General features: G+C 41.0%; 2 protein-coding genes across 2 annotated transcripts; both read left to right on the forward strand.

Annotated features, from left to right (window-relative positions):
- The first annotated feature begins 1,633 nt into the window (after nt 1-1,633).
- LOC138108071 (sulfotransferase 6B1-like) lies at nt 1,634-8,609 on the forward strand. Its single transcript, XM_069010201.1, has 7 exons — nt 1,634-1,989; nt 3,449-3,588; nt 4,250-4,339; nt 4,995-5,121; nt 5,925-6,019; nt 6,520-6,679; nt 7,642-8,609. The coding sequence occupies exons 1-7, from the start codon at nt 1,788-1,790 to the stop codon at nt 7,770-7,772; spliced, it is 945 nt and encodes a 314-aa protein (XP_068866302.1). The 5' UTR covers nt 1,634-1,787; the 3' UTR covers nt 7,773-8,609.
- A 3,135-nt stretch (nt 8,610-11,744) lies between these two features.
- LOC138108074 (sulfotransferase 6B1-like) lies at nt 11,745-19,244 on the forward strand. The gene is made up of 7 exons (XM_069010204.1): nt 11,745-12,017; nt 14,302-14,441; nt 14,897-14,986; nt 16,552-16,678; nt 17,106-17,200; nt 17,633-17,789; nt 18,893-19,244. Exons 1-7 carry the CDS (start codon nt 11,816-11,818, stop codon nt 19,021-19,023), a joined length of 942 nt encoding a protein of 313 aa, XP_068866305.1. The 5' UTR covers nt 11,745-11,815; the 3' UTR covers nt 19,024-19,244.
- The last annotated feature ends 2,708 nt before the right edge of the window (nt 19,245-21,952 follow it).

The following is a 21,952-nucleotide window of genomic DNA, read 5'->3' on the forward strand; positions in this document are numbered from 1 at the left end:
TCTCCAAGAAATTTAATTCCCTTCAAAATCCCTGCTCATGACTTATGTCTTCTAATTGTTTTTTTCTCCACTAATACAGGGTTTGGGTTTTTTTGCTGGTTCCTAAGGACAAAACATGCCTCCCAGGAATAATTGGCCTGATTACCCTTTCTTGCAAAAATATAATGAAAATCCTCTGGAAGTATCTTTGGAATATTTTTTGAATTTGGAAACCCTTCTCCAATGCTATGCTATTGCATGAAATACACTGATAATTTACATACCATTTTCCCTCTTTTTCCACCCTTACGGGAGGACTGTCCCAACTAATTTTTTTGCCAGCAGGTAAAAAAACCCAATTCAACATATTTTCTTATCTTCAGTCCATGAAAGTTTAATGCCAAGGGAAGGTAAGGAAGAAAAATTAAGCAAGCTGCTTTTTGTTTTGCTAGGGTGGCCAGTTTCACATCAAGAATCAGCAAAGGTGCTATTTCATGGGACAGCAATTTTTAGCTGATGTCAGTGAAATGATGCAGGTGGTGCCAACTGGCTGCCCTTTGGCACAGACGTCCTTCAACGTATGGATCAGGCCATATGACATCCACTTGTTTCAGATTATGCCTGTACATAGGTAGTCTTTCTATGTTGACACAGTTTTACAGAAAAAAAGGGAGATGAAAGGGAAATAAAAGATGTTGTATGGACTGAAAACGTTGATGTAAAAATGTAGGGCTAGATCATCCCATGAGCACTGCATTATGCCTCAGGCACCAGGCTTGAATCCCACGGGGGAGCAATTAGAAGAAGCATGCATGGTCCTCTTCCTTCAAGTTCCCAACAGACGGCATTCAAAGATGGGGATAGGAAAGGATGGAATGTAAATGCTTGGCAGAATTTTTTGTGGGGAACTATTTTCTCGTTTTTTTGTGACCCATCCATCCTCTTGCCAGAGACTTAAATATTGAACCTGAGCCTAAAGCCAGTTCTTTTGCTGAGGTCAGTGCAGTCAGAAGTTCGTCATCTGAAGTGCATGCCAAACACTGATCACTGTGAACATGTAGCTGTGGTTATATTATTACCCACTCCCTAATGACTAATCAGTTGTTAAACAATGATTGAGCTCATTAAAGAAATGTATAAATGAGTAATTTTCATGTAACCAGCAGAAAAACACACCTCTGCAGTGCAGTCTGAAGCATGGCCAAGGAGTGCATGTGCCCCAGTGCTCTCCTGGGCACGAGCTGGAGGGAGCAGTCAGCCACACTCAGGACTTTCCACAGCTCAGTCCCTACTGCACTGAACATTTTCTCTCCCAATCCCAACACATTTGATCTTACTTTGGTGAGAATGATGAGTGATGTATCTAAAAAAAAAAGGAAAATCCCAGCAGAGTGAGTACTGGAAAGAGAACTACCTTGAGGATTTTGATCATGGCATTTAAATTCCAGTCTGCAATTCATGTCATTCTATTTTGTTATATTCTGTTTATCAGCTCTGTGTTGTAATCACAGACTTTTTGGCATGATGTTTTAAAATTACCTAAGACCTTTATCCTAGAATGCAATTGCATTTGGCTGCTTATCTTGTTAATGTTCAACTTCTATTGATTTCAAAAGGTTCAAATTACTTAAGGTCTTTGACGGGAGCTGCATATTTCTTTACAGGTTCATGAAGGGTAGGAAATTATTGTCCATAGGATCAAGAAAAAACCTCAAACAACAAACCAAGCACTTATTAAAGGGCAATCTGTGGGTTTCTCTTTCTACATAGCACTTCACATTGTGACAGAGTCTGTGTGTGTGAGAAGAATGGAGAAGCCCAAGAAAATATTTGCGGATCTTGTAGATAAGGCAGTAGCAGCTGCTAACTCAATGCATCGTGATGAACTGCTATTTTCTTACAAAGGAATTCGCTACCCTATCACCATTTGCAGTCCTGAAACATTTAAAGCCTTGGAGTCTTTTGAAGCCAGAAGTGATGATATAGTTTTGGCGGGATACCTTAAATCTGGTGAATATATAAATATTTTTTCATAAATAAGGTTCTGTAATAGCAAGTAATAAGGTTTGTACTAAATATATACAATATATATTATATACTGCAAAATATTATATATTATATGAAATAATATATATTTATAATATACTATTTAGAATGTTCAACAATTTTGTAAAAGTGATTTCATTCTCAAAATGCACAACAAATTAATTATGAATACTTTATTTGTGAAATTTTCCAAAAGACTTAGAAAGACAATCTGATTTTCTTTTCTGTAGCATATAAAGGTTTTTGTTATCTTTACTTTTAATAGTTATGGAGTTAAATGCACAAACCAGAGAGAATTAAAATACAGGTTTTTTATGCCAGAGATAACTAGATCTCTTGATATTACAGGATCTGTTCTCACATTTATATTTGTAAAGTTAAGAGCTTTATGTTTTTACACAGAATGGAGCTTTTGGTACCTTCAAATGCTGAATATTCCTTAGTTTATTTCACATAGATGTCAGGAAATAGCTATCAAAAATATTTCCGTAGTCCTTGAAGTTATTACACTGTGCTTTAATTACTGGAAAATCAGACAAGATCTTTGCTAGGGTTACATGTTTACCCTACATATTTGCTCCATCTGCCTGAAAGCACTGGTCCACATCAGAGCCACAGGTTTGGGTTAGATATGCCTCATATCCACTTTAATCTAGCTGTTTCTCTCTTCCAGCAATTGGTTCACTGCCTTACAGTAGACAGCCACAGCTGACAAGATTGTAAAGTTTTTGCTTTTTTATTGTCTTTTCTTTCTGAAGAAATGTTATGCACTTCAATGCAGTTGTTAAGACTGTAATGAGAAAGATGTAGGAACTCAGTGTCCAGAAGTCAGGAAATGGTAAATTAAAGATGGGAAATCTATAGAGGGTCTTTGATATGTTTTGAATAAAAGCATAATAAATGGGTATAGGAAATGTCACTTCATAGAGTTTTTTCCTATTGTTAAAGAAAATGAGTACATACAGCACAATTTTCAGATCTAGTTCAGTTCCTGTGTTGAAGTACTGTGACCCATCTTTCTTCCTAAAATAATCCAGCACACCAGAAAACCCCTAATACATTAGGTTTTAAAGCACAGGTTTGCCATCCCAGCCTCCCTTATATTTGTCACAATAAAATTTATTACATTAATGCAGGCTTTTCTAGTTGAATTTTAGTGGTTCTTCTCCTTCATTAGTTGGTTTGCAATATACAAGTTAATTTATGGTGTACTGAACCATTCAAGTTGGAGAAATATGTCCTTATGAGGAGCAAAGGGAGGACCCTGAGAGGGGATTGTCCAGGTAGTCAGCTGGGATTGTATCACATGAAAGGAGGCCAAGTAACTCACCTGGTAATACTATCACCTCTTGACTTCCCTGGCAAATCCATTTCTGGTCATTCTAAAAGTTTTACAAGCAATTCTGTGTTTTTCCTCTTTCAGGCACAAACTGGCTAAGTCAGATCTTAAATGACCTGATAGCTGTATCTCAAAAGAAAACACAGGGTAGGGAAAGCAGTGTGAATGATGAAGAACTACAAGAATTCCCCTACCTTGAAGTTGGAGATGCTGAGAAATATGAGGTAGAAACAGAATATGTATGGAAATTATCAAAATTATATGCTTCAAATACGGAAAATACAATGTATGAACTATTCCATTGTTTGATAAGAACTTTACCACTTCTGTTTGTGTGGCATCTGGTCAGGGTGAATCTCATTTGGACTGCCAAATACTGAGGGATAAATGAACACTTCAGTGGGAGTGAGAGGAGCACATACCCGTGAGATACACAAAAACTTCAGAAATTCAACATAGCATCTTTTGTATTTAAGAAGAGCTTCATGAAATGTCAAATAATGAAATAGTAGCTTTTGTCTCTTTTGCTAGCTCTTCTGCCTCACCCCCTCTCTCAGTCCTTGAGATGCTTCAGCTTTCACACATAGCCAATCTGTACCTTACTTCCATATTTGATCCCTTGTCTTACAGAACTGAAGAGAATTATCACTGCAGAGAATTAACAATGGATAGTCTTTTTCCAATTGTTCAGGGGCTTTGGAAGATTAGAGCTACTCAGAGCAGCCCAATAATATCCCAGGGCAACTCTCAGCAAAGAAAAAAAGAAGCACTTCCGTCAGCCAATAACTATTGATAAGTTTATCAAGGCAATATCTTAGCATAGGTTACTGAAAAGATTATTTGTACTAACTGAACTGTCTGCTTTCCTCCTTCCAATGCTTAAAGCGAATGACCAAATTGCCCTCTCCAAGATTTATGGTTACTCATCTCCGTCCTGAAAATCTTCCCAAGTCTATCTTCAAAAACAAAGTCAAGGTGAGTGCTCATTTTAATGTATTAAAAGCAAACACTCCAACAGATATTTTTTAAAAGTCAATGTAGTACTTTTCTGCCAATTTTAAGAATCACTCTTATACTTAAGTGTTTAGCCTGGCCATTTCTACATGCCTGTTTAAGTAGTGCCATTCATCTCACTTAACTTAAGTTTGTCCTTATTGGCACCTTTGTGGCAGTTTCCACAAGAGAGTTGCAGGGCTTAAACAAATCCTCCAGAGGCAAAATGTATTTTGACATGATTTCCTGTGAGAGGAATTTTATGGCATTGTTGCAAGTGAGGGCTTCGATGTGTCAAATTTCAGAGAGAATTTCTATCTTTATGATTTTTCCCTGATGCCTAAATTATGAGCTATGCTTGTATTGAGCATAATTAATTTGGTTCATCTGTAAAAGATACTTTAATAATTATAGGCAACCATCTTCTCATGGTACCAAAGCAAAGTTAAATACTGCACCTTCTGAATTCAGAATGAAACTGCTACTTCTGCAAGTAACACATGAGGTATTAGAAAACCCTAACTGCAGTTATAAAGTATATTATTATTATTATTAATAATAATAATATTATTATTTTTTTTAATGCTATAGTCTGCTATGTCTTTCTCTACAAATAATTAATTTAATTTTTTTCTAGATACTGTTACTGATTCGTAATCCAAAAGATGTAGCTACATCTTTTTACCATTTTTCCAATGGCATGGCTACTCTTCCCTCCTATGAGACCTGGGATGATTTCTTCACAGATTTCATGACAAAGAAATGTATGGTATATTTTTCTGTCTGTGTGAATCATCTGTCTGTGTGATTTGTCTTTGCTTCAAAACCCCTTGTACTTCAGTAAATCAGCTTCACTAGGATTTTTTGGTTTACAGTACAAAAGCAGAGATTAAAGACAGAGAATTAGAAATCTGAACTGAAATTTACTGTACTTGTCTTACTGCTTGAGGATAAATATTCGTCAAAACTGCACTTTCACAAACTCTTTAACTTGTAGTACAGACTGATATTTTTCCTGGAAGAAGCAGTTCTTCCTTATCTCTGTCTTGGGTCCCCTTTACCCTTCCTCTCCCATGTCCATCATCTTGTGTCCATGGAGTCATATAATCACCTCCATGCCAAATTGGATGAAAGGAATCATTAGGACTAAGTCTAGTGAATTAAAAAGTGGACTAAGTGTAGTGTATTAAAAAGAGAGAAAATAATACCACTAGTTTAACGTTACGAGTTTAGCACAGCACACGGCCAGCAGAAGGGAGGGTTCACCAGGGTTTTAGACTGGATTAAGGGAGTCTGCAAGATGGTCTGCTAGATGAAAACTTTTTGGTGGACTCACAGTTGTCTTGAAATTCTAACAAGTTTTGCTATTCTGACTTACAAATGGCATAATATGCCTGAGCCTGGAGCAAAAGCCATAATTCCCACAGAAGGCTGTAAACTCTGCCATAGATATGATTAATAAAGCCCTTGGCTGAGACAACTTAATGAGTAAGACTTGGTTTATTTTCTAAGGAGCTCATATAATCTTAATTTTTGCTTCATCTTAAGATTCTTTCGTTTTATTTAGTGGCCTGGGGATGCTACCTTGAATACCTTTCTGAATGGAACAAATACATTGATGAAGAAAATATTATGACAATAACTTATGAAGAGCTAAAAGAGGTAAGGTTATCAGTAGTTACAAGTATTTTATACTTCAAGGGACATTTTTTCCTTAGCCAATTCACTATTGGGGTATTCAAACTATATGAGACAGATTCTTGTTTTAAGGGAAGAAAAGGTGAAATTCAAACTCAAAAACCGTCTTAAAATTTTGTTTGTGAAAATGATTTTCATTTTTTATTTATCTGTGATATAAGCCCAAATAATTGTAAATCTAAATCCCCACTAAATTTTTTGGGAGGAGCTTTTACGTACTCAACAGTATAGTTTTTGCTCACCTGTAAATCATACATAATACTTTGTAATCTATAGGAAGACAGCTCATATCTCTTCCAAAATAATTATGGAGAAGAGCGACACTGTGGACCGCTTTAGTCCTAGTGAAGTCTGTGAATATCCTATAGATGCAGCCAGCAGAGAGATATAGGGAAGTGTAACCACCTTGGAAAGAGGCATAATTTGTTTGAGAGTCATGTTATATGTTACATTCCTCTTTCCAGAATCGTGCCCTGGGTGTGAAAAACATAGCTGCTTTCTTGGGAATTCCTCTGACTGAGGAAGAGCTTCAGTTTGTGGTAGAGAGGAGCAGCTTCCAGTCTATGAAGAAAAATTCAGAGAAGACCCATGGGGCGGTGTTTGGCAATGTTCTCTTTCGCAAAGGTAGGAAGCTCCAAGTGGCTCACGGGCAGAAATGTCACTCAAGAACTTGGGCCATCCTTTTGTTCTTTTTTTTGTACTCATATTAGCATTGCAAGTTAATATCAAGCAGGTTATTGCTGCTTTGCTTGAGAAGACTATTCAAGGAGCACTGGTGAGGAAGGTACCCAGCAAGGTTCTAACAGCAGAGCCATTTCTAGAGGCTCACAGGAGGAGGAAGGAGGAACTGTCATGTGTCTGAACTCCTCTCCCCATCTGTGCCTGGATCACCAATTACCCAGCTGTTAGATGCTTACCTGAGCAGGCAGCACCGGGCCAAACTCAGCCTGAGTGGTGTGACCATGCTTTTAGGAGAATGGCCACTGCCATTTTCCTGAAATGGCCACTGCCAAATTCCTGTTCACTCTTACACACTGGAAGTAAGTCAAGCAAGCAAGAATCCAGGTACACACAGGAGAGGAAACAAAAGGGAACACCTTTTGCAGTGTAGTGTAGGGGACACAGACATGAGAAGGGCAATCTGGTTGTCAGAATCTGACATTTTACATTAAATGTAATACAATTTCTGCATTTTACATTAAAGAAGTAACTGGATAAAACCTCAAGCTGACAAAGAAACAGAAACCCAGCTCTGCCTCCTGAAAGATGATTCTTAATCAATTCTTCATTATCTTCCACTTTGCCAGTCATAACTGACTGGAGTAGAGAGATGTAGGGAAACAGGACTTTAGGCTGCCTTTTTCAATACAGTCACCTAAAGAGGACTATGTTATTTTGCATTCTACAAAAAAGAATTTTCACATATATGTAGCTCCACTGATTTCACAAAATGATATTTGTGTAGAAAAATGTTTTATCTGAAAATAGATTAACAGTATTTAGTGTACAATGCAATAAAAATGACAGATCTACAGAATAAAAAATAACATTTCTTGGTGTTCAAGAGTTTCTTTGCTTCTTTGAAGGTGTTGTAAGTGACTGGAAGAATATTTTCAGTGAAGATCAGAATGAGAAAATGGACAAAGCATTCGAAGAACATGTAGCAGGAACTAAACTGGGAAAAAAGTTGAAGTATGACTTGTACTGCAAAGCCTGAAGAGTAATGAAATGTGGTTAGAACAAGAACTTTCCAAGGCATACTCAGATCATCTGAATGCTATGTGCTAGAAAACTAGATCAAGTGATCTGAGAACCTTAGAATTACTGTAAGAATTATTGCAGCAGCCTTTACAGTGACAATGATCAGTAATGGCCTTTTGTTTTATGGCGAGCTCTTTGGCTACACCCAATTGCTGAAGAACATGTCAACTAACCATATTTACAAAAACTCAACAGCCCTGCTCCAGTAGCTATCACCTGGAAGGAAATGCTCATTTTTTTTCCTATCCAAATTCTATCTTTCTAGACTATTTATAATTATTTAGTATGTAGATTATTTTTTCTTCAAAAATGTTTCAAATCAGGCAACACCTTCACAGAAGATATCACTGGCAAAAATATGGATATGACAGAAGCCTAATGACAAAAGATATCTTCCATGAATTCAGCACAAACTAAATCAAAAATAGAGGAAGGAGAAAGAAGGGGAACAGGGATCAATATTCTTAAGGCTTTTCATTGTTCTGAATGCAAAACATCAAGATGGATTTCAGATTATAGGCTGATGTTAATAGGCAAGATTCACTCAGAGGCACTGCTTTTTATAGGATCTTAGAGCAAGGTCTCTTGGAAGAGACCTTGAAAAATCATCTGGTACAGGCTTGCCTGAGGAAGGGAGCCTAGATGAGATGCTATCTAGCTATCATGTCTTGAAAACGTCCAGTGATGAGGATTCTGCCATGTCCCTGGAAGCATTGTTCCAGCAAATGATTGTTCTTGCTGTAAAGAATTTACTTCATATGTCAAGATTAAACTTCTCCTGTTGCAACTTGAACCCACTGCCTGTTTTCTTTTCCACGTGGTGTCTCATGAATAGGGAGCCTCTGTCCTCTTTGTAGCTGCCCTTTAAGTACTGGAAACTGTGATGAGGTTGTACCTGAGCCTTCTCAACTTTGTGGCCCTCCCTTGGAACACCTCTGGTTTGCCTGTGTCTCTCTTGAAAATGGCTTTATTGAGATAGTGGGATTGTCAAGAGTGATGGTGCGAGACATTACTATGCCCAGCTCTATTGTACTGCCATTGGTATTTGCCTCTCTAGACAGAGTATTTCAGCCTTTTCCAGGGACCAACAGCCACCTGTTCTGGCAATAAAAAGCAAAATAAAGTTCTTTCTGTATAGCTGAATTATAAACAGGAAAAAACAGTTTAGAGATCCATTGCCTAAGCAGATAAGACATAAAACTAAAAGATACACTTGGAAGGAATAAAATATTCAAAGACTTTTTGCTTCATTCTTCTAAAGCTGGTTGGTTCTGCCTGGACATATGTGGGCATGCAGAGTTTTGCAAAGAGATAGGAATGCTAGAAGTTTAGCTATATATGTTGCTAGAAGTTTAGCTATATATGCTAAATACAATATTTGGAAAAAAATGGATGGATTCAAAAGAAGAGCAGCAGAAAGTCCTGATGCAAACCATCTTTGAACAATTACAGGTTATCTGTACTAAAACAGAAAGGTACCAGATGCCTGGAGGAGAACATACATGATGGCTGTGTTTAAAAACTTGAGAAGGAAGAATCAAAATAGATCACCTTAACGTGATACATAGAAATGTAGTAGCAAAAATAACAAAGCAACCAACCATGAAACATTTTGAAGATAATAAAATAGTGAGTATACATCATGTTAAAGCAGTTTGTGATCCTTCTTAAGATAAGCTACCTCTTGAATAAGGTACTGACAGAAAATACAAGAGGTGACAGCATTGGGGAGGACCTGAAATTATGTGACTAAAAAGACACAAATTTATGTGGAGATGGTAATTGTACAAATGTGGTTATAGAAATGAAAGTACTGAAAGTAGATTTATGTTCTTAGAAATTCAGACAATAGCAATAAAAGGCATTCAGAAGCATTGTCAGCAGTAGCAATACTTTCAGGAATATCCACTTAGTTACATGGATATTATGAACTTGGTTGCAATAGTATGCTCATGGTCACATTCATATACTGGTTGACAACAAAAATGGGAGGGCAATTAAAGCAATATCCTTTAGTGGTGAGTCCTGGTCATATTCAATTTTGTTTTCAACACTGGTGGGCAGATTAATGTCATATACTGTATCATAAATGACTGACATTTAAGTCTGGGGATCAGAATAGAGGGCTGAAAGTACTAGGGAAAATGTCAGAACAATTTGAAACATAACAAATTGAGAAGATTAGGGAACAAAAACTTTAGTAAAGGTATAAACCACTATATCTGAAAAAGGGAAGCCAAAGGCACAGTTACTTGATGGGGGTAAATGAGTCAGGCAGGAGCTGGCATAAAAAGACCTGAGGAATCACACTCAGCAAGGACTAACATGGTGACAGTTCTAGAAAAAAAAGGCTTAGATCTTATTCTGGTCTTGCTGATCTGATGGAGAACCAGACCATGACCTGTTTCTGCAGTTTATCCTCTCCTGTATCATCCCAAGGCTCGAATTCAGTCCATTTGTGCACGTAACAATCTCACTCTGAAGAACAGAGTTATTCAGAGCATTAACCTCATGTGTCTTTGCTGCATCAGAGATACTGTGTGGGCCCTTGCATTCAGTGGGGTAAGAAGGTGGAAGAATGGAAAAGGCAAGCTACCATGACAAAAAATTAATGTAGGCAAGGAAACGTGATGGAAATCCCTCAGGATTCAGGAAGCTGGCTCCAAAGAAAATTTCTCAGGCAGCTGACCAGAGAAAAAAATGTTAATTTCTTGATGCCCTTAATCTCTAGTACTGGAAAACAGGAGGAAATTTTCCTTTGCAACTCAAAGTTAACACATGGACAAAAAGCTGAAAACAAAAAAACAAAGCTTGCAGAAAGCATAATATATAAACAGTGTCTTCAACTTTACAAGTAAAATAGAATGGTAGAGAAAATATTTCCAATAAAATGGTCTATTTTGATGGTTCTGCATTTTAGGAGATCAGAAAAAAAATTTGAAATTATTCTTTATAGGTAACTTCAGGCAATCTTCCAAGTCTTACAGCTATGACTTTGATTTGACACTTTGACATGTCTAATTAAGCTTGTGTATAGGTTTACTGAGTGTCTAATATCCATCTATGAAGAAAGAGACAAGGATGTGATACAAGGGTTTGATATATGGGTACTGAAGAAGACTCATAGTGTATTCAAGGGCATGAAAGAGAGTGAAAGGTCCCTCCACAGGGTAATTTGCCTTCCTGTATTGCCTCTCTCTTGGCATGACCAGTGGAGATACCTATTTCACCATCTCAGCACTCCTTATCTTCTAAAAATGAGTCATTCAGAATACAAATAACAGCCCCATTAGGAACAATTTCACCCAAAGATTAAATTATGGGCATGAGGAGAGAGAAATTAAAGTGAAGTAGTACAAATTGAATTTGATTCACACTAATGCAGAACCTAAGTGTTAAAACTTCACCTGCAAGTGACCCTCCTGTAGGATTTGATGACATAAAATACTCAGATGTGAGTACTTCATCAGGAGAAGTCTGGTTTAGGTGGCACCTGTCCTTAGCTCTGGACATTGCCTCACAGTGACTGGATGCAGGACAGAGCCACCGCCTGTAAGGAACCGATATTCTGGGATATGTATCCATTAGTGGAGTCAATAGCAAGCCAGGTTGAGGTCCACTGTCCAGATGTCCACTACATGCTCCTTGTCCAGTTGGCAAATTGCACTGCATTGCTCACCAGTTAAAAATATCTCAGGAAATATCCTTTACAGGTCTTTCTTTGGTTTAATTTAACATTTTTAATTCTATTAGTTGTTGGCCCAATAGTTCCTGTTCTTAGTATCAGTTGCAGCAAAGACCATATATCACTATTGTCAGTCTTCATAGAGTTCTGTAATGTCAAAAGGGGTTAACAGAGTACAGAGTTAATCAGTGACTTGCACCTTCATCCCTGAGTGAACACCCTGTCCTATTTAACTCGTGTGTTGCATAGAGCTTTTCTGCATTGTAGAAAGACGGCCTGTGTCTGTTTGGGAAGAGTTACACAGGGATACAAACATGACCAGAAACAGTGAAAGAATCATCGAAATAGTGGACAAATGTTTTTCAGAGGCTGACAAGCTGACGCCAGAAGACATGCTGTTTTCCTACAGAGGTATTTTATACCCACTTACAATTAGCAGCCCGGACACTTTGGAAGCTCTGAAATCCTTTGAAGCCAGGAGTGATGATGTGATTCTAGTAGGTTATCCTAAATCAGGTAAGTGTTTTCTTGACCAGTAGTCAACTGCACAGTGCTACAATCCAGAAGTTGATTACTTAATGCCATAACTTAACACAGCAGTAATTCCTGAGAAAAGTTTATGATGACATCAGACTTCATAGAATCATGTAAGTCATATCTGGAGTTCAAATAATACAACACCCTCCTCAAAGCAGGGCAAAAACTTAACCTCTGAAGTTAGGTTTCATTGCTCAAGGCCTTGTCTAGAAGGATTTTGAAACTTTTGAGGATGGAGGATTACCATCCACTGAAATCTTTTGCAGTGTTTTCCTACGATAGTGGTTTTTTGGAGGTCGGGTTTGTGTTTGTTTGTTTGTTTTTACATCAATGAAGTCAGACATCCCCTTGTTGTCAGACAGGTTCTGTCTTCATTATAACCTTCCTAGTGGAAGACTGCAGTGAGAGTCTCCCATGCCTTCTTTCTTCTATCTCCAGCCTGAGTAAACCAAGCCTTTCTATGCAGTTCATTTGCTCCAGCTCCCAGTAGTTTCATGGCAATTCAACAAGACTTTCTCCAGATTCTCAAAACCATTTGTGGTTCAGTCCAGAAACTGCACACAGTATTCAAATGGTGAACACACCAGTGCCAGCTAAAGCAGGACAATCACATCCCTTGATATTTTGACCACACTTGCTAATGCAAGAAGGTATGTTGTTACCTTACTCTCTGCAAGAGCAAGACAGGGAATATATCCTGCTAATGAGAGCAGAAATGTGGTTTCCATATTTTTACTGCAAAGCAGAATGCAGGGGATTCTTTGTATCTAAATGGAGGGAAAGACATGAATGCCACAAGGCTTTTTGCATATTTTCTCTCTCACTGTGGGCATTTCAGACTCCTTAACTTTTTTTCCTATTGACTTTACAGAAATATCTTAATATGTCATTTGCAGAAAAAGAGGAAGTTGATTCTTATCACATCACCTTTGTGTGCAACCTCTAGAGCTGAACATAGGCAGAAATGGTTTATATGGGTGAGGATCCACCTAAACACTGCAGGAGGTGTTAGTTGAAAACTGAGATTTGGCTCTCTGAGCCCAGTCCCTCATCCACATTTTTGCCAGGTTGCAGAAGCCGAGACAGCTAAGCCTGGTGCAAAGATGGTGTCAAGAGTGTGATGGTCTGGTGGCTGGGTTGATGACCCTTCTGCTGCCAGTTATAGAAGCCTAGCTGGGAATTGGGAATGAGGCTGAATGCTGTCAATAGTGAAGAGACCATTAAGCTGAAGCTGGTTGGGAAGAGGGTACAAAGTGTTCCCAAAGACAGCACTGCGGAAGGAGAGCAGAAACAGCCAAAAGATGACTCAGTTGTCCCAGTGCTGGGAGACACACAGCTTGTGAGTAATTTCCACAAGGAGTAGTCTGAGGTAACCAAAAAGTACCAGAGTTGAAAAGAGCAATAGAGGTCTGCTTCTGCTTCTGCTGTGGGATGGGATTCTGAAGCAATCAGGGTAGCACTTCACAGTATCTGCTTAACAGCTCTGCCCCTGTTGACCTTCGGCATACCCTTGTTGATTACTATCCAGGGCCGTGATATAACCTCAGCTGGCAACTCACAGGTCAACTCAGTGGCCCCACAGGACCACTCACTCTTTCACCCCTGGCGGGGTGGGGGAAGGAAACAGAATGGTAAAAGTGAGAGGAGTCATGGGTTGAAATAAAGACAGTTAAATAGGTAAAGCAAGAGCTGTGTGCACAAGCAAAGCAAAGTAAGGAATTCATTCTATCCTAGCAGCAATCAAACGTTCAGCCATCTCCAGTGACATGGTAAAACAAGTGCTGTAGCTCTCAGCATCTCTCTTTCCTTCTTCTTCCCTCAAATTTTATTGTTGAGCATGACTCTATATGGAGACAATATTCCTTGGGTCAGCTGGGGTCAGCTGTCTCATCTATGTCCCCTTTCAATTTCTTGTGCACCTGCAACCTACTCTGGCAGGTCAGTGTGAGAAGCAGAAAAGGCCTTGACACTGTGTAAGCCCTGCCTAGCAATAACTAAAACATCTCCGTGTTATCAACATTGTTTTCAGCACAGATCCAAAACACAGCTCCATATCAGCTACCATGGGGAAAATTAATTCCATTGCAGCCAAAACCAGCATTCCATTGCAGCCAAAACCAGCACACACTTCTGTTGGAAGGTTAAAGTACAACACTGAGCCAAACTGGTTCACTTGAAACCAATCTGACAGGATACCATCAGCAAGGTTTACATGAAAAAGTGAAGTTGAATCGATGTCCTACTGGTGTCTTTATTCTTTCAGGAACCAATTGGCTTGAACAAATGGTGAAGGAATTGGCAGATGCCAAATATACAGAAGAGGAAATGAAAGAGAGAATAAATGCTGAAAAGAAGCTAGAGACATTTCAGCGTCTAGAATTTGGGGATCCCGGGATATATGAGGTAAGCAGGAGCTGAAAATATTGTCACTGCTCTTCCTACAGGTAGTAATAGCTGAAAGACAATGGCTGATCTCAGAGGTAATGGAGAGTCTAGAGCCTTAACAACAGCTATGAGCTGCACAAGTAGCATGTGCTACTGCTCGTAGTTCACAAGGGCCTCAGAGGGGAGGCAGGGCTGAGAAGCCACAGGGCCCTCCTGCCATAGGTCCAGTGAGTTTGATTAGTAAGACCTTTTTCTTGGGTGTCCTGTCTTCAGGCTTGTGTCATGTGAAATGGTGCTTGGTGGCAGAGGTTGGCAGAAGCCTAACCCACCTACAGTGCATCCCTGTGGGTTTCCCAAGAGATAAGCTACTTCTCTGGTCTCACCTTTTCTTATAACCCACAGTTACTGAAAAGACACAACTCACTGAATAATCTACTTCTGTCCTGTCACATTTCTTTCCACTTTCTTTAAAGAGGATGAAGCAGCTGCCTTCCAGAAGAATTATAGTGACCCATCTGAGACCTGATTTCCTGCCTCCATCCATTTTCCAGAGCAAGGCTAAGGTGAGTCTTCTCTTTGCATCATCCTGCAAAAGCTTTCAACCCTAAATCAGCTCTCCTCTGTGTGAGATGTCTTTTCTGCATTTTCACCTGAGCTGGTCAATACGCAGCCACATTTCCAAGGTTGAAGATACAGCTCTGTGTGCCAAGGCTGTGAACAAACATCTTCTCCCAGCAGCAGCTTTGTCAGCTCAAGAGGTTACTATTGGTGGGCTTGTTGCTGAGTGTCACTGCCCCTTCAGGTCTCCTTCAGAAAGATGCTTCTATGTTTGTGGCAGAAAACTGAGCAAGGCAAGCAGTAATTCTGTCTGTTTCAACTTGCCTTCAAAACCAGGGTACCTGTGGAAAGCCCACCACAGGCTGGGGCTAAGATAATCTTAGATGGGAATTACTGCAGAGAGAAGCTAGGGTATATTTATAGTGTGTTTGTGGCTCTCCTGTCCAGTAGATTGTGAACTAATTTCTCTGGATTGGAACTAGGTCAGGACTATCTCAAGGGAATCACTGAAAAGATTCTTCTTTTCAGCCTGAAGCTCACATTAGCAACAAGTGATCTGCCAAAGCTCTGGTTTCTTGCTCAAGAAAAGGGATTAGACCAGAATTGTATAGTGTAGTGAATTTTAGTGGACAAGTAAGCTTGCAGACAACACCAAGTTGGGCAGGAATGTTGATTTGCTGGAGGGTAGGAAGGCTCTGCAGAGGGATTTGGACAGATAATGAGCTGAGGCCAATTGTATGAGGTGAAATAAGGTAAATACTGTGTCCTACAAAATGGGGATCACAACAATCCCATGCACCACTAAAGGCTGCGGGCAGTGTGGCTGGAAAGCTGCCCAGTAGAAAAGGACCTAGAGGTGCTGGTTAACAGTGGTCAGTTAACAGTGGCCAGAAGTGTGCCTGGGTGGACAAGAAGGCCAATGGCATCCTGGCTTGGATCAATAACAGTGTGGTCAGCAGGACCAGGGCAGTGATTGTCCCCCTGTACTTCCCATTGGTGAGTGACACACCTTAAGTCCTGTGCCCAGTTTTGGGCCTCTCACTACAAGGAGGACATTGAGGTGCTGACATATGCCCAGAGAAGGGCAATGGAGATGGTGAAGAGTTTGAAGCACAAGTCTTAGGAGAAGCAGCTGAGGGAGCTGGGGTTGTTTAGTCTGCAGAAAAGGAGGTTCACGGGGACCTTACCACTCTCTACATCCACCTAAAGGGAGGTTGTAGCCAGGTGGGGCTTGGTCTCTTCTCTAAGTAACAAGTGACAGGACAGAAGGAAATGGCCTCAAGTTGTACCAGAGGAGGTTTAGATCTGGATATTAGAAAAACTTTATTCATAGAAAGGATTGTTGAGCATTGGAACTCGCTGCCAGGGAAGTGATTGAGTCACCGTTTCTGGAGGTATTTAAAAGACATGTAGATCTGGTACTTACGGAAATGGTCTAGTGATGGACTTGGTAGTGCTTGGTTAATGTTTAGGCTTGATGACCTAAATGTTTCTGTGATTCAATGATTGTATGTGATGTGTTGAGAAGATGGCATTTTTGTCAGTCAAATTATGTGTTTTCTTCCTCTAGATCCTTGTGCTAGTTCGGAACCCCAAGGACACGGCTGTCTCCTATTACCACTTCTGCAACGACCTACCAGCGCTGCCATCGTCCACCTCTTGGGATGACTTCTTTGCAGACTTCATGAATGGAAAATGTACTTTGCCCTACCTCCCCTGGCATTTCTCCTAACATGAGTGGCATACACAGGGCCCTGGGCATGAGAATCATACTGTGACATACCTTACCAAGGCACTCCCAGAACAGGCAGACAGGCCCGTGTTATGGAAGAAACAGGGAGTAGCAGAGAACCAGAGTTTTGTCTCACTTAGAATGGAGAAATCATGAGAAAGCTTTAGCCTGACTTTTCCCTTCCCACAAGAGAGCTTGTGGATTGTGGTATCAAGTGGCCGGACCTGGGGCATTCTGACTGACCTCAGGAGAAAGAGCAGACATGTGGAGCTGGTCACCCTTCACCATTCTGATGCCTCGCTTAGAAAGCTGTCTGGGCTGACTCCTCTCATTTGGTTAAGGGCCTGTATTAGGGAGTACTCTAGACAGCTATGCCTCTTCTCTGTCTGCAGTGGCCTGGGGATCCTACTTTGACTACCTAGTGGAATGGAACAAATACATTGACAACGAGAGGATCATGACAATAAGCTATGAGGAACTCAAAGAGGTGTGGCATTTCACCCAGCTCTTCCTTGATGAGTGTGTTGTGCATCCCTCCCAATATGTATGGGTGTGGGGAAGTGGAAACTCTTGGGGCAAGTCTGTCTGCCGCTTTAGAAGGGTGTGTCTTTCTGAGCTACTCATTTATGTCTGGGGGAAGCCCATGGAAGTTAGGAGGAGGATAGCCTTGCCTATTTGTGAAAGGGGTTAAATCTGGCAGAAGCACAGATTTTAGGAAAGAAGAAAAGACCTTGAAACTGTGGTCAGCATGTGTAGGTTTCCTGGCCTGAAGGGTTTTCTCTTAGAGCTCTTGGAATTCCTTGGTGACACTGTGGGAGGGAGCTTCCTCTGCTGGGTTTCCCACAGGGTTCTGGCTCCATGCCCCAGCCACAGTGTCAAATCTTTTGGTTTCACCTCTGTGCTATGTTCCTTTGGGCAGGACCCGATAGCGGGGATGAAAAAGATTGCTTCCTTCTTTGGATTTTCCCTTTGTGAGGAAGATTTTCCTAGAATTGCCAAGAAGACCAGTTTCAAAGCTATGAAAGAGAAATCCAATGAAACCCATGGAAAGTTTGGGGACGTCCTCTTCCGGAAAGGTAAGTCTCTGCAAATGGAGATGTACCTTCCGAAGCAGAACTCTGGAAGGAGTTTTGAGTATGCTTCTCTACTTAGCCATGAACTCACTGGACTGTCTGGGTGAGCTCTCTCCTCTGGTGCCACCTGTACAAAAAGCTTCTGCTGTTGATAAGGTCTGGGGGCTGTGTTTGAGAAACTTATCAGAGTGCCAGTCTTAATGTCCTGAGTCATTGCTTCCATGCTTCCATTGCTGTCTTTTTCTGTGGCAGCTCTTGTTAGTTAGGTAAGTGAGGTACAAAGGTGAGGGCTAACAATGGTGAGGTTATGCCAAAAATTACACACCAAATCTGCCTGGGCTCCGTGGTTAGTCATTGCAGAGGGGTCATGGTGCAGCTCTTTCCTGTTGTTCAGGTGATGAGGCTGCATGTGCACTTCATGAAAGTCAGCCTTTGGAGGAGGTGTGCTAATTGGACAAGAGTCTCTTGAACCTCAAGGGAATGCATTGCTCACTGCTCTGCTGGCCTCACAGGCATCTTCCTGTTGCCTCCTCAGCAAGAGCTTTGTATGCCTCCTCTCAATGGACATATCAGTGGTGATGCCAGAGATGGTCTCTTACAGATGTGGGACCAGGGTCAGAGTTCTGGCAGCCCACCTGCTCCCCATGACCTCAAGACTCTCGTTTCTGAATACTGCAGGCATGAGCTTTTTAAAATCCATTTCCTTCACCATGCCTTGGAGGAAGAGGGATTTAGCCACTCTCCTCTCTACCACCTACCACAAAATAATTTCCCCCTTCAGAGGAAGTAATTCACAAATGAGCTTTCCTTTGTGAAAAAATCAGATTCCTCTTTTTCTGTGTAAAAGCTTTACGAAATCACCTTGGAAATCCCCCTCTCGGGAAGGAGGGCTTGCAGGCAGCCCACCAGCAATGCTCCCTGTTGTCTGGCTACAGCCTTTGCTTCTGATCTTTGCTATCTTTGCTCTCTGAGGCAATCAGACTTCTCAGGGCAATAAATATGATCTTTCCTGCCTTGTGTAGTCAATGACTCTGCCCCATTGCCACCTAGATATTATTTTCTCTCAGGAGCATCTTCCTTCAGTTTTTGGTAATTGTTGTACACAGGGGTTGTTGGAAACTGGAGAGACCTCTTCTCTAAAGCTCAGAATGAAGAAATGTTCCGGAAATTTCAAGAGTCCTTAGGAGGAACAAAGATGGCAGCAAAGATAAAATATGATGTGTACTGCAAGGCCTGAAAATAAGCAAATGAATAGCATTACAGCAAGTCATGTTCCAAAGGTGTTTCTCCAAAGGTGGATAGTACCCATTTTTCCTTCCCATGAGAGAAGAGAGAAACCCCTCTGAGAACTACCTGGCACCTCCAAGGACTTGGTAATTTGGTAATTCTTCGGTGTGCCCTTGGTCTAGAACTTGTACTTTGATTGATGTAACCAAATAAAGTGTGTGTGTACCTCAAGTGAATGCCTGGCATCCTTTCAGGTGGGAGATGGTGCACAGACATCATAGCACCAGCCTGGTGGCATCCTTGTGTCTGCTTCATGGCCTGAAATGGTGAATAAGGCCCCTGCAGGTTTTGGTGGTGAGGCAGAGGCACCAACACAGAGACTCTCCTCTTGCACAGAGTGGACTTGATATGGATATATGGTGTGGGTCTGAACCACCAAATGTCTGTCTACAGGTAGAATATGTTAGTTTGGGTTTAGAGCCATCATGGCTACCACAGTGTCGGCAGGTCAGAAAGACCTTTGACACTTTGGCAAACTCCACACATTGGTATGGCAAAGGGCAGAACTTCTCAAGCTCAAAGAGCCACAAACTCATAAGTAATGAACAGCTATATGCTTCCTAGAGTGTTTTGCTCCTGTTGGACTCTCTGGGAAGGTAAGTGGCAAGTAGGAAGAACTGTGACATTCAAATGGGAGGATTGAAGGAAACAAGCCCCTTGATGACCCTAAGCTAAACAAGCTGAACGATGAGAGTGGCATTTATTTGCCAATAAATACACTTACATTACATAGGGTGTTTTCCACACCCTCCTTGCTGATGTTGATGTCCTTGCTACATCTATGCAGAATGTGTTACTTGACCTCTTGTCACAACCAGTCTTTTGGGAAACCAGAAAAGCCAAGGAAGTGTCTGTCCGACAAACAGAATTCAGTTCCTTGGAAGAGGGAACTGTGTTCTTAGATAGATTTACCTGCAGGACTCTTACACTGAACTAAGATTAAATACTGAGCAACCAGCAACCACAAATGTAATTAACAAAATTGGGAAATTGTTAAGTCCCTGTCAAAGTGCTGATTGTCCCTGCACAGCTCCTGGGGACTGCCCCTACCCTGCCCACAGCCCAGGACCCCATGTCAACCACTGTTCCAGGCTCTCAGCCCCTTCTCCAGTGATGCCACAGCAGGGTCAGGCTTCAGCTCCTCACAGTCTGCCCTGCCTGGCCACCGGCCCTGCCAAGCTGGACCCATCCACAGACCCACATCCTGGCTGATCTGCAGCCCATCACCTTCCCCAGGGGAGTGTCTGATGCCTGGGCTGGGGCTGCCCAAGTGCACCCCACTGCTGTGCACCTGTCTGGACAGTGGGATGGGCTCTGACTGCCATGCCCTACCTCCCCTGTCTCTGTGACAGGGATAATGGGGAGTGCTGCAGATTCAGCTCTGAAGGGGCACTCAAAGCCTGCTTCCCAGGCAGATTTTCTAAATGTCTGTGCAAGAGCTGCCCACGTGAAATTGCCCTGCGTGGAGAGGTATGTTTGTTTGAACCTGATGATTCTGGGTTGGTAGGGTTTCATTTCCAGAAGAGCAGGACTTCTTCTTGTTCTGGGCTTCCATGGATGAAAAGAGGCAAGCCACCATGACCCATAATTTTTGGAATTAGCAACATTTTTACCTATTACTTAGTACAGACCCTATACTGCTTACCCTATGGCGATATCAGAAGCTATCTAGAGAACAGAAAACAGTGTGTAATCTCAGTGTCTGCAAGTTGAACAAGGGTTATAAAAGGGAACAAGCCTGACCAGAAATGGAAAACAATCACTGAAATATTCAAAAGGCTTTTTCAAAGATAAAGAGGTGACATCTTAAGGTCTGTTGGTTTGTTTTTTTCTTCTGCAAAGTTTTTTTCCAGCCTAAGGTCCCTTACCAGCCCAGAAACTTTGGAAACTCGGAATCCCCTGTAAACCAGAAGTCATGATATGATTCTCACCAGCTTTCCTAAAATGGGTGAGTCTTCCTTGCTTGATGACGTGTCCACTGCTGCAGTATAGAATTGTGTGCCTGCACATAACACAGCAATAATATCCATGACAGATTATTGATGACTTCAGACTTCTGTGGAGGCACAGGAGCAGGGGTTGTTCCATGGAGGAAGGCAGAGGGTGCTTCCACAGGCTTTCTTCATTGCAGGATGTAGGTAATTTCTTGGTGCTGCATGGAGGTATAGGCACACCTGTGAGCCAGACTCCTGGACCCTTTTCCTCTCCCTTCCAATGCCTTTCAGTCCCAGCATTTGGTTTTACTGGTTACATTCACGTTTTCTCCAAATCACTTAGAGAAACAACTTAACAGGATATTTGATGGGAAAAAAAAAGCAACAAACCAACATGAAAAAAGAAGGAGTTTATATTTTATCTGCTTTACATCCCCTTAATGCTCCACTTGATTTTTTTTTCTCAGACAGGAAAGGTATAAAATCATCTTATGCAAATATCATAGGTATTTTAGAGATAATTTGATGTCTGAGTTGTAACATCTCAAATTTCCAACCAATCTTAAAACAACTATGTGACTTATTCTAAATAAAATATTGTCAAGATTCAACTCAGTTAGATGATGTGGTGGTGAATTATGAGTAAGGTGAGAGGGATGCAGCCTAACTTTCAGGTCTACAGAGGGAAAGGGCTTTTGGCTTCCAAACAACATTTTTTCACAGAAATTATTGCAATATGACTTGGGGAGATGAGCTCAGACTCTCTCGATGGTTAAAAGGATGAAACTGGATTTGGTTATTAGGAGACAATGCAGTGGTTGCACAGAAACACTTCTGAAAACTAGTAAAAGCCTTGGATGGAAACTAAGTCCTTCTAGTCTTGAAGACTGCTTCTTTTGACTGATTCTTCCAATTTTTTAAAAATGTCTTTTCAGAAATTGGTCA

The sequence above is a fragment of the Aphelocoma coerulescens genome, chromosome 3 (assembly GCF_041296385.1).
Source record: "Aphelocoma coerulescens isolate FSJ_1873_10779 chromosome 3, UR_Acoe_1.0, whole genome shotgun sequence".
Lineage (NCBI taxonomy): Eukaryota > Metazoa > Chordata > Aves > Passeriformes > Corvidae > Aphelocoma > Aphelocoma coerulescens.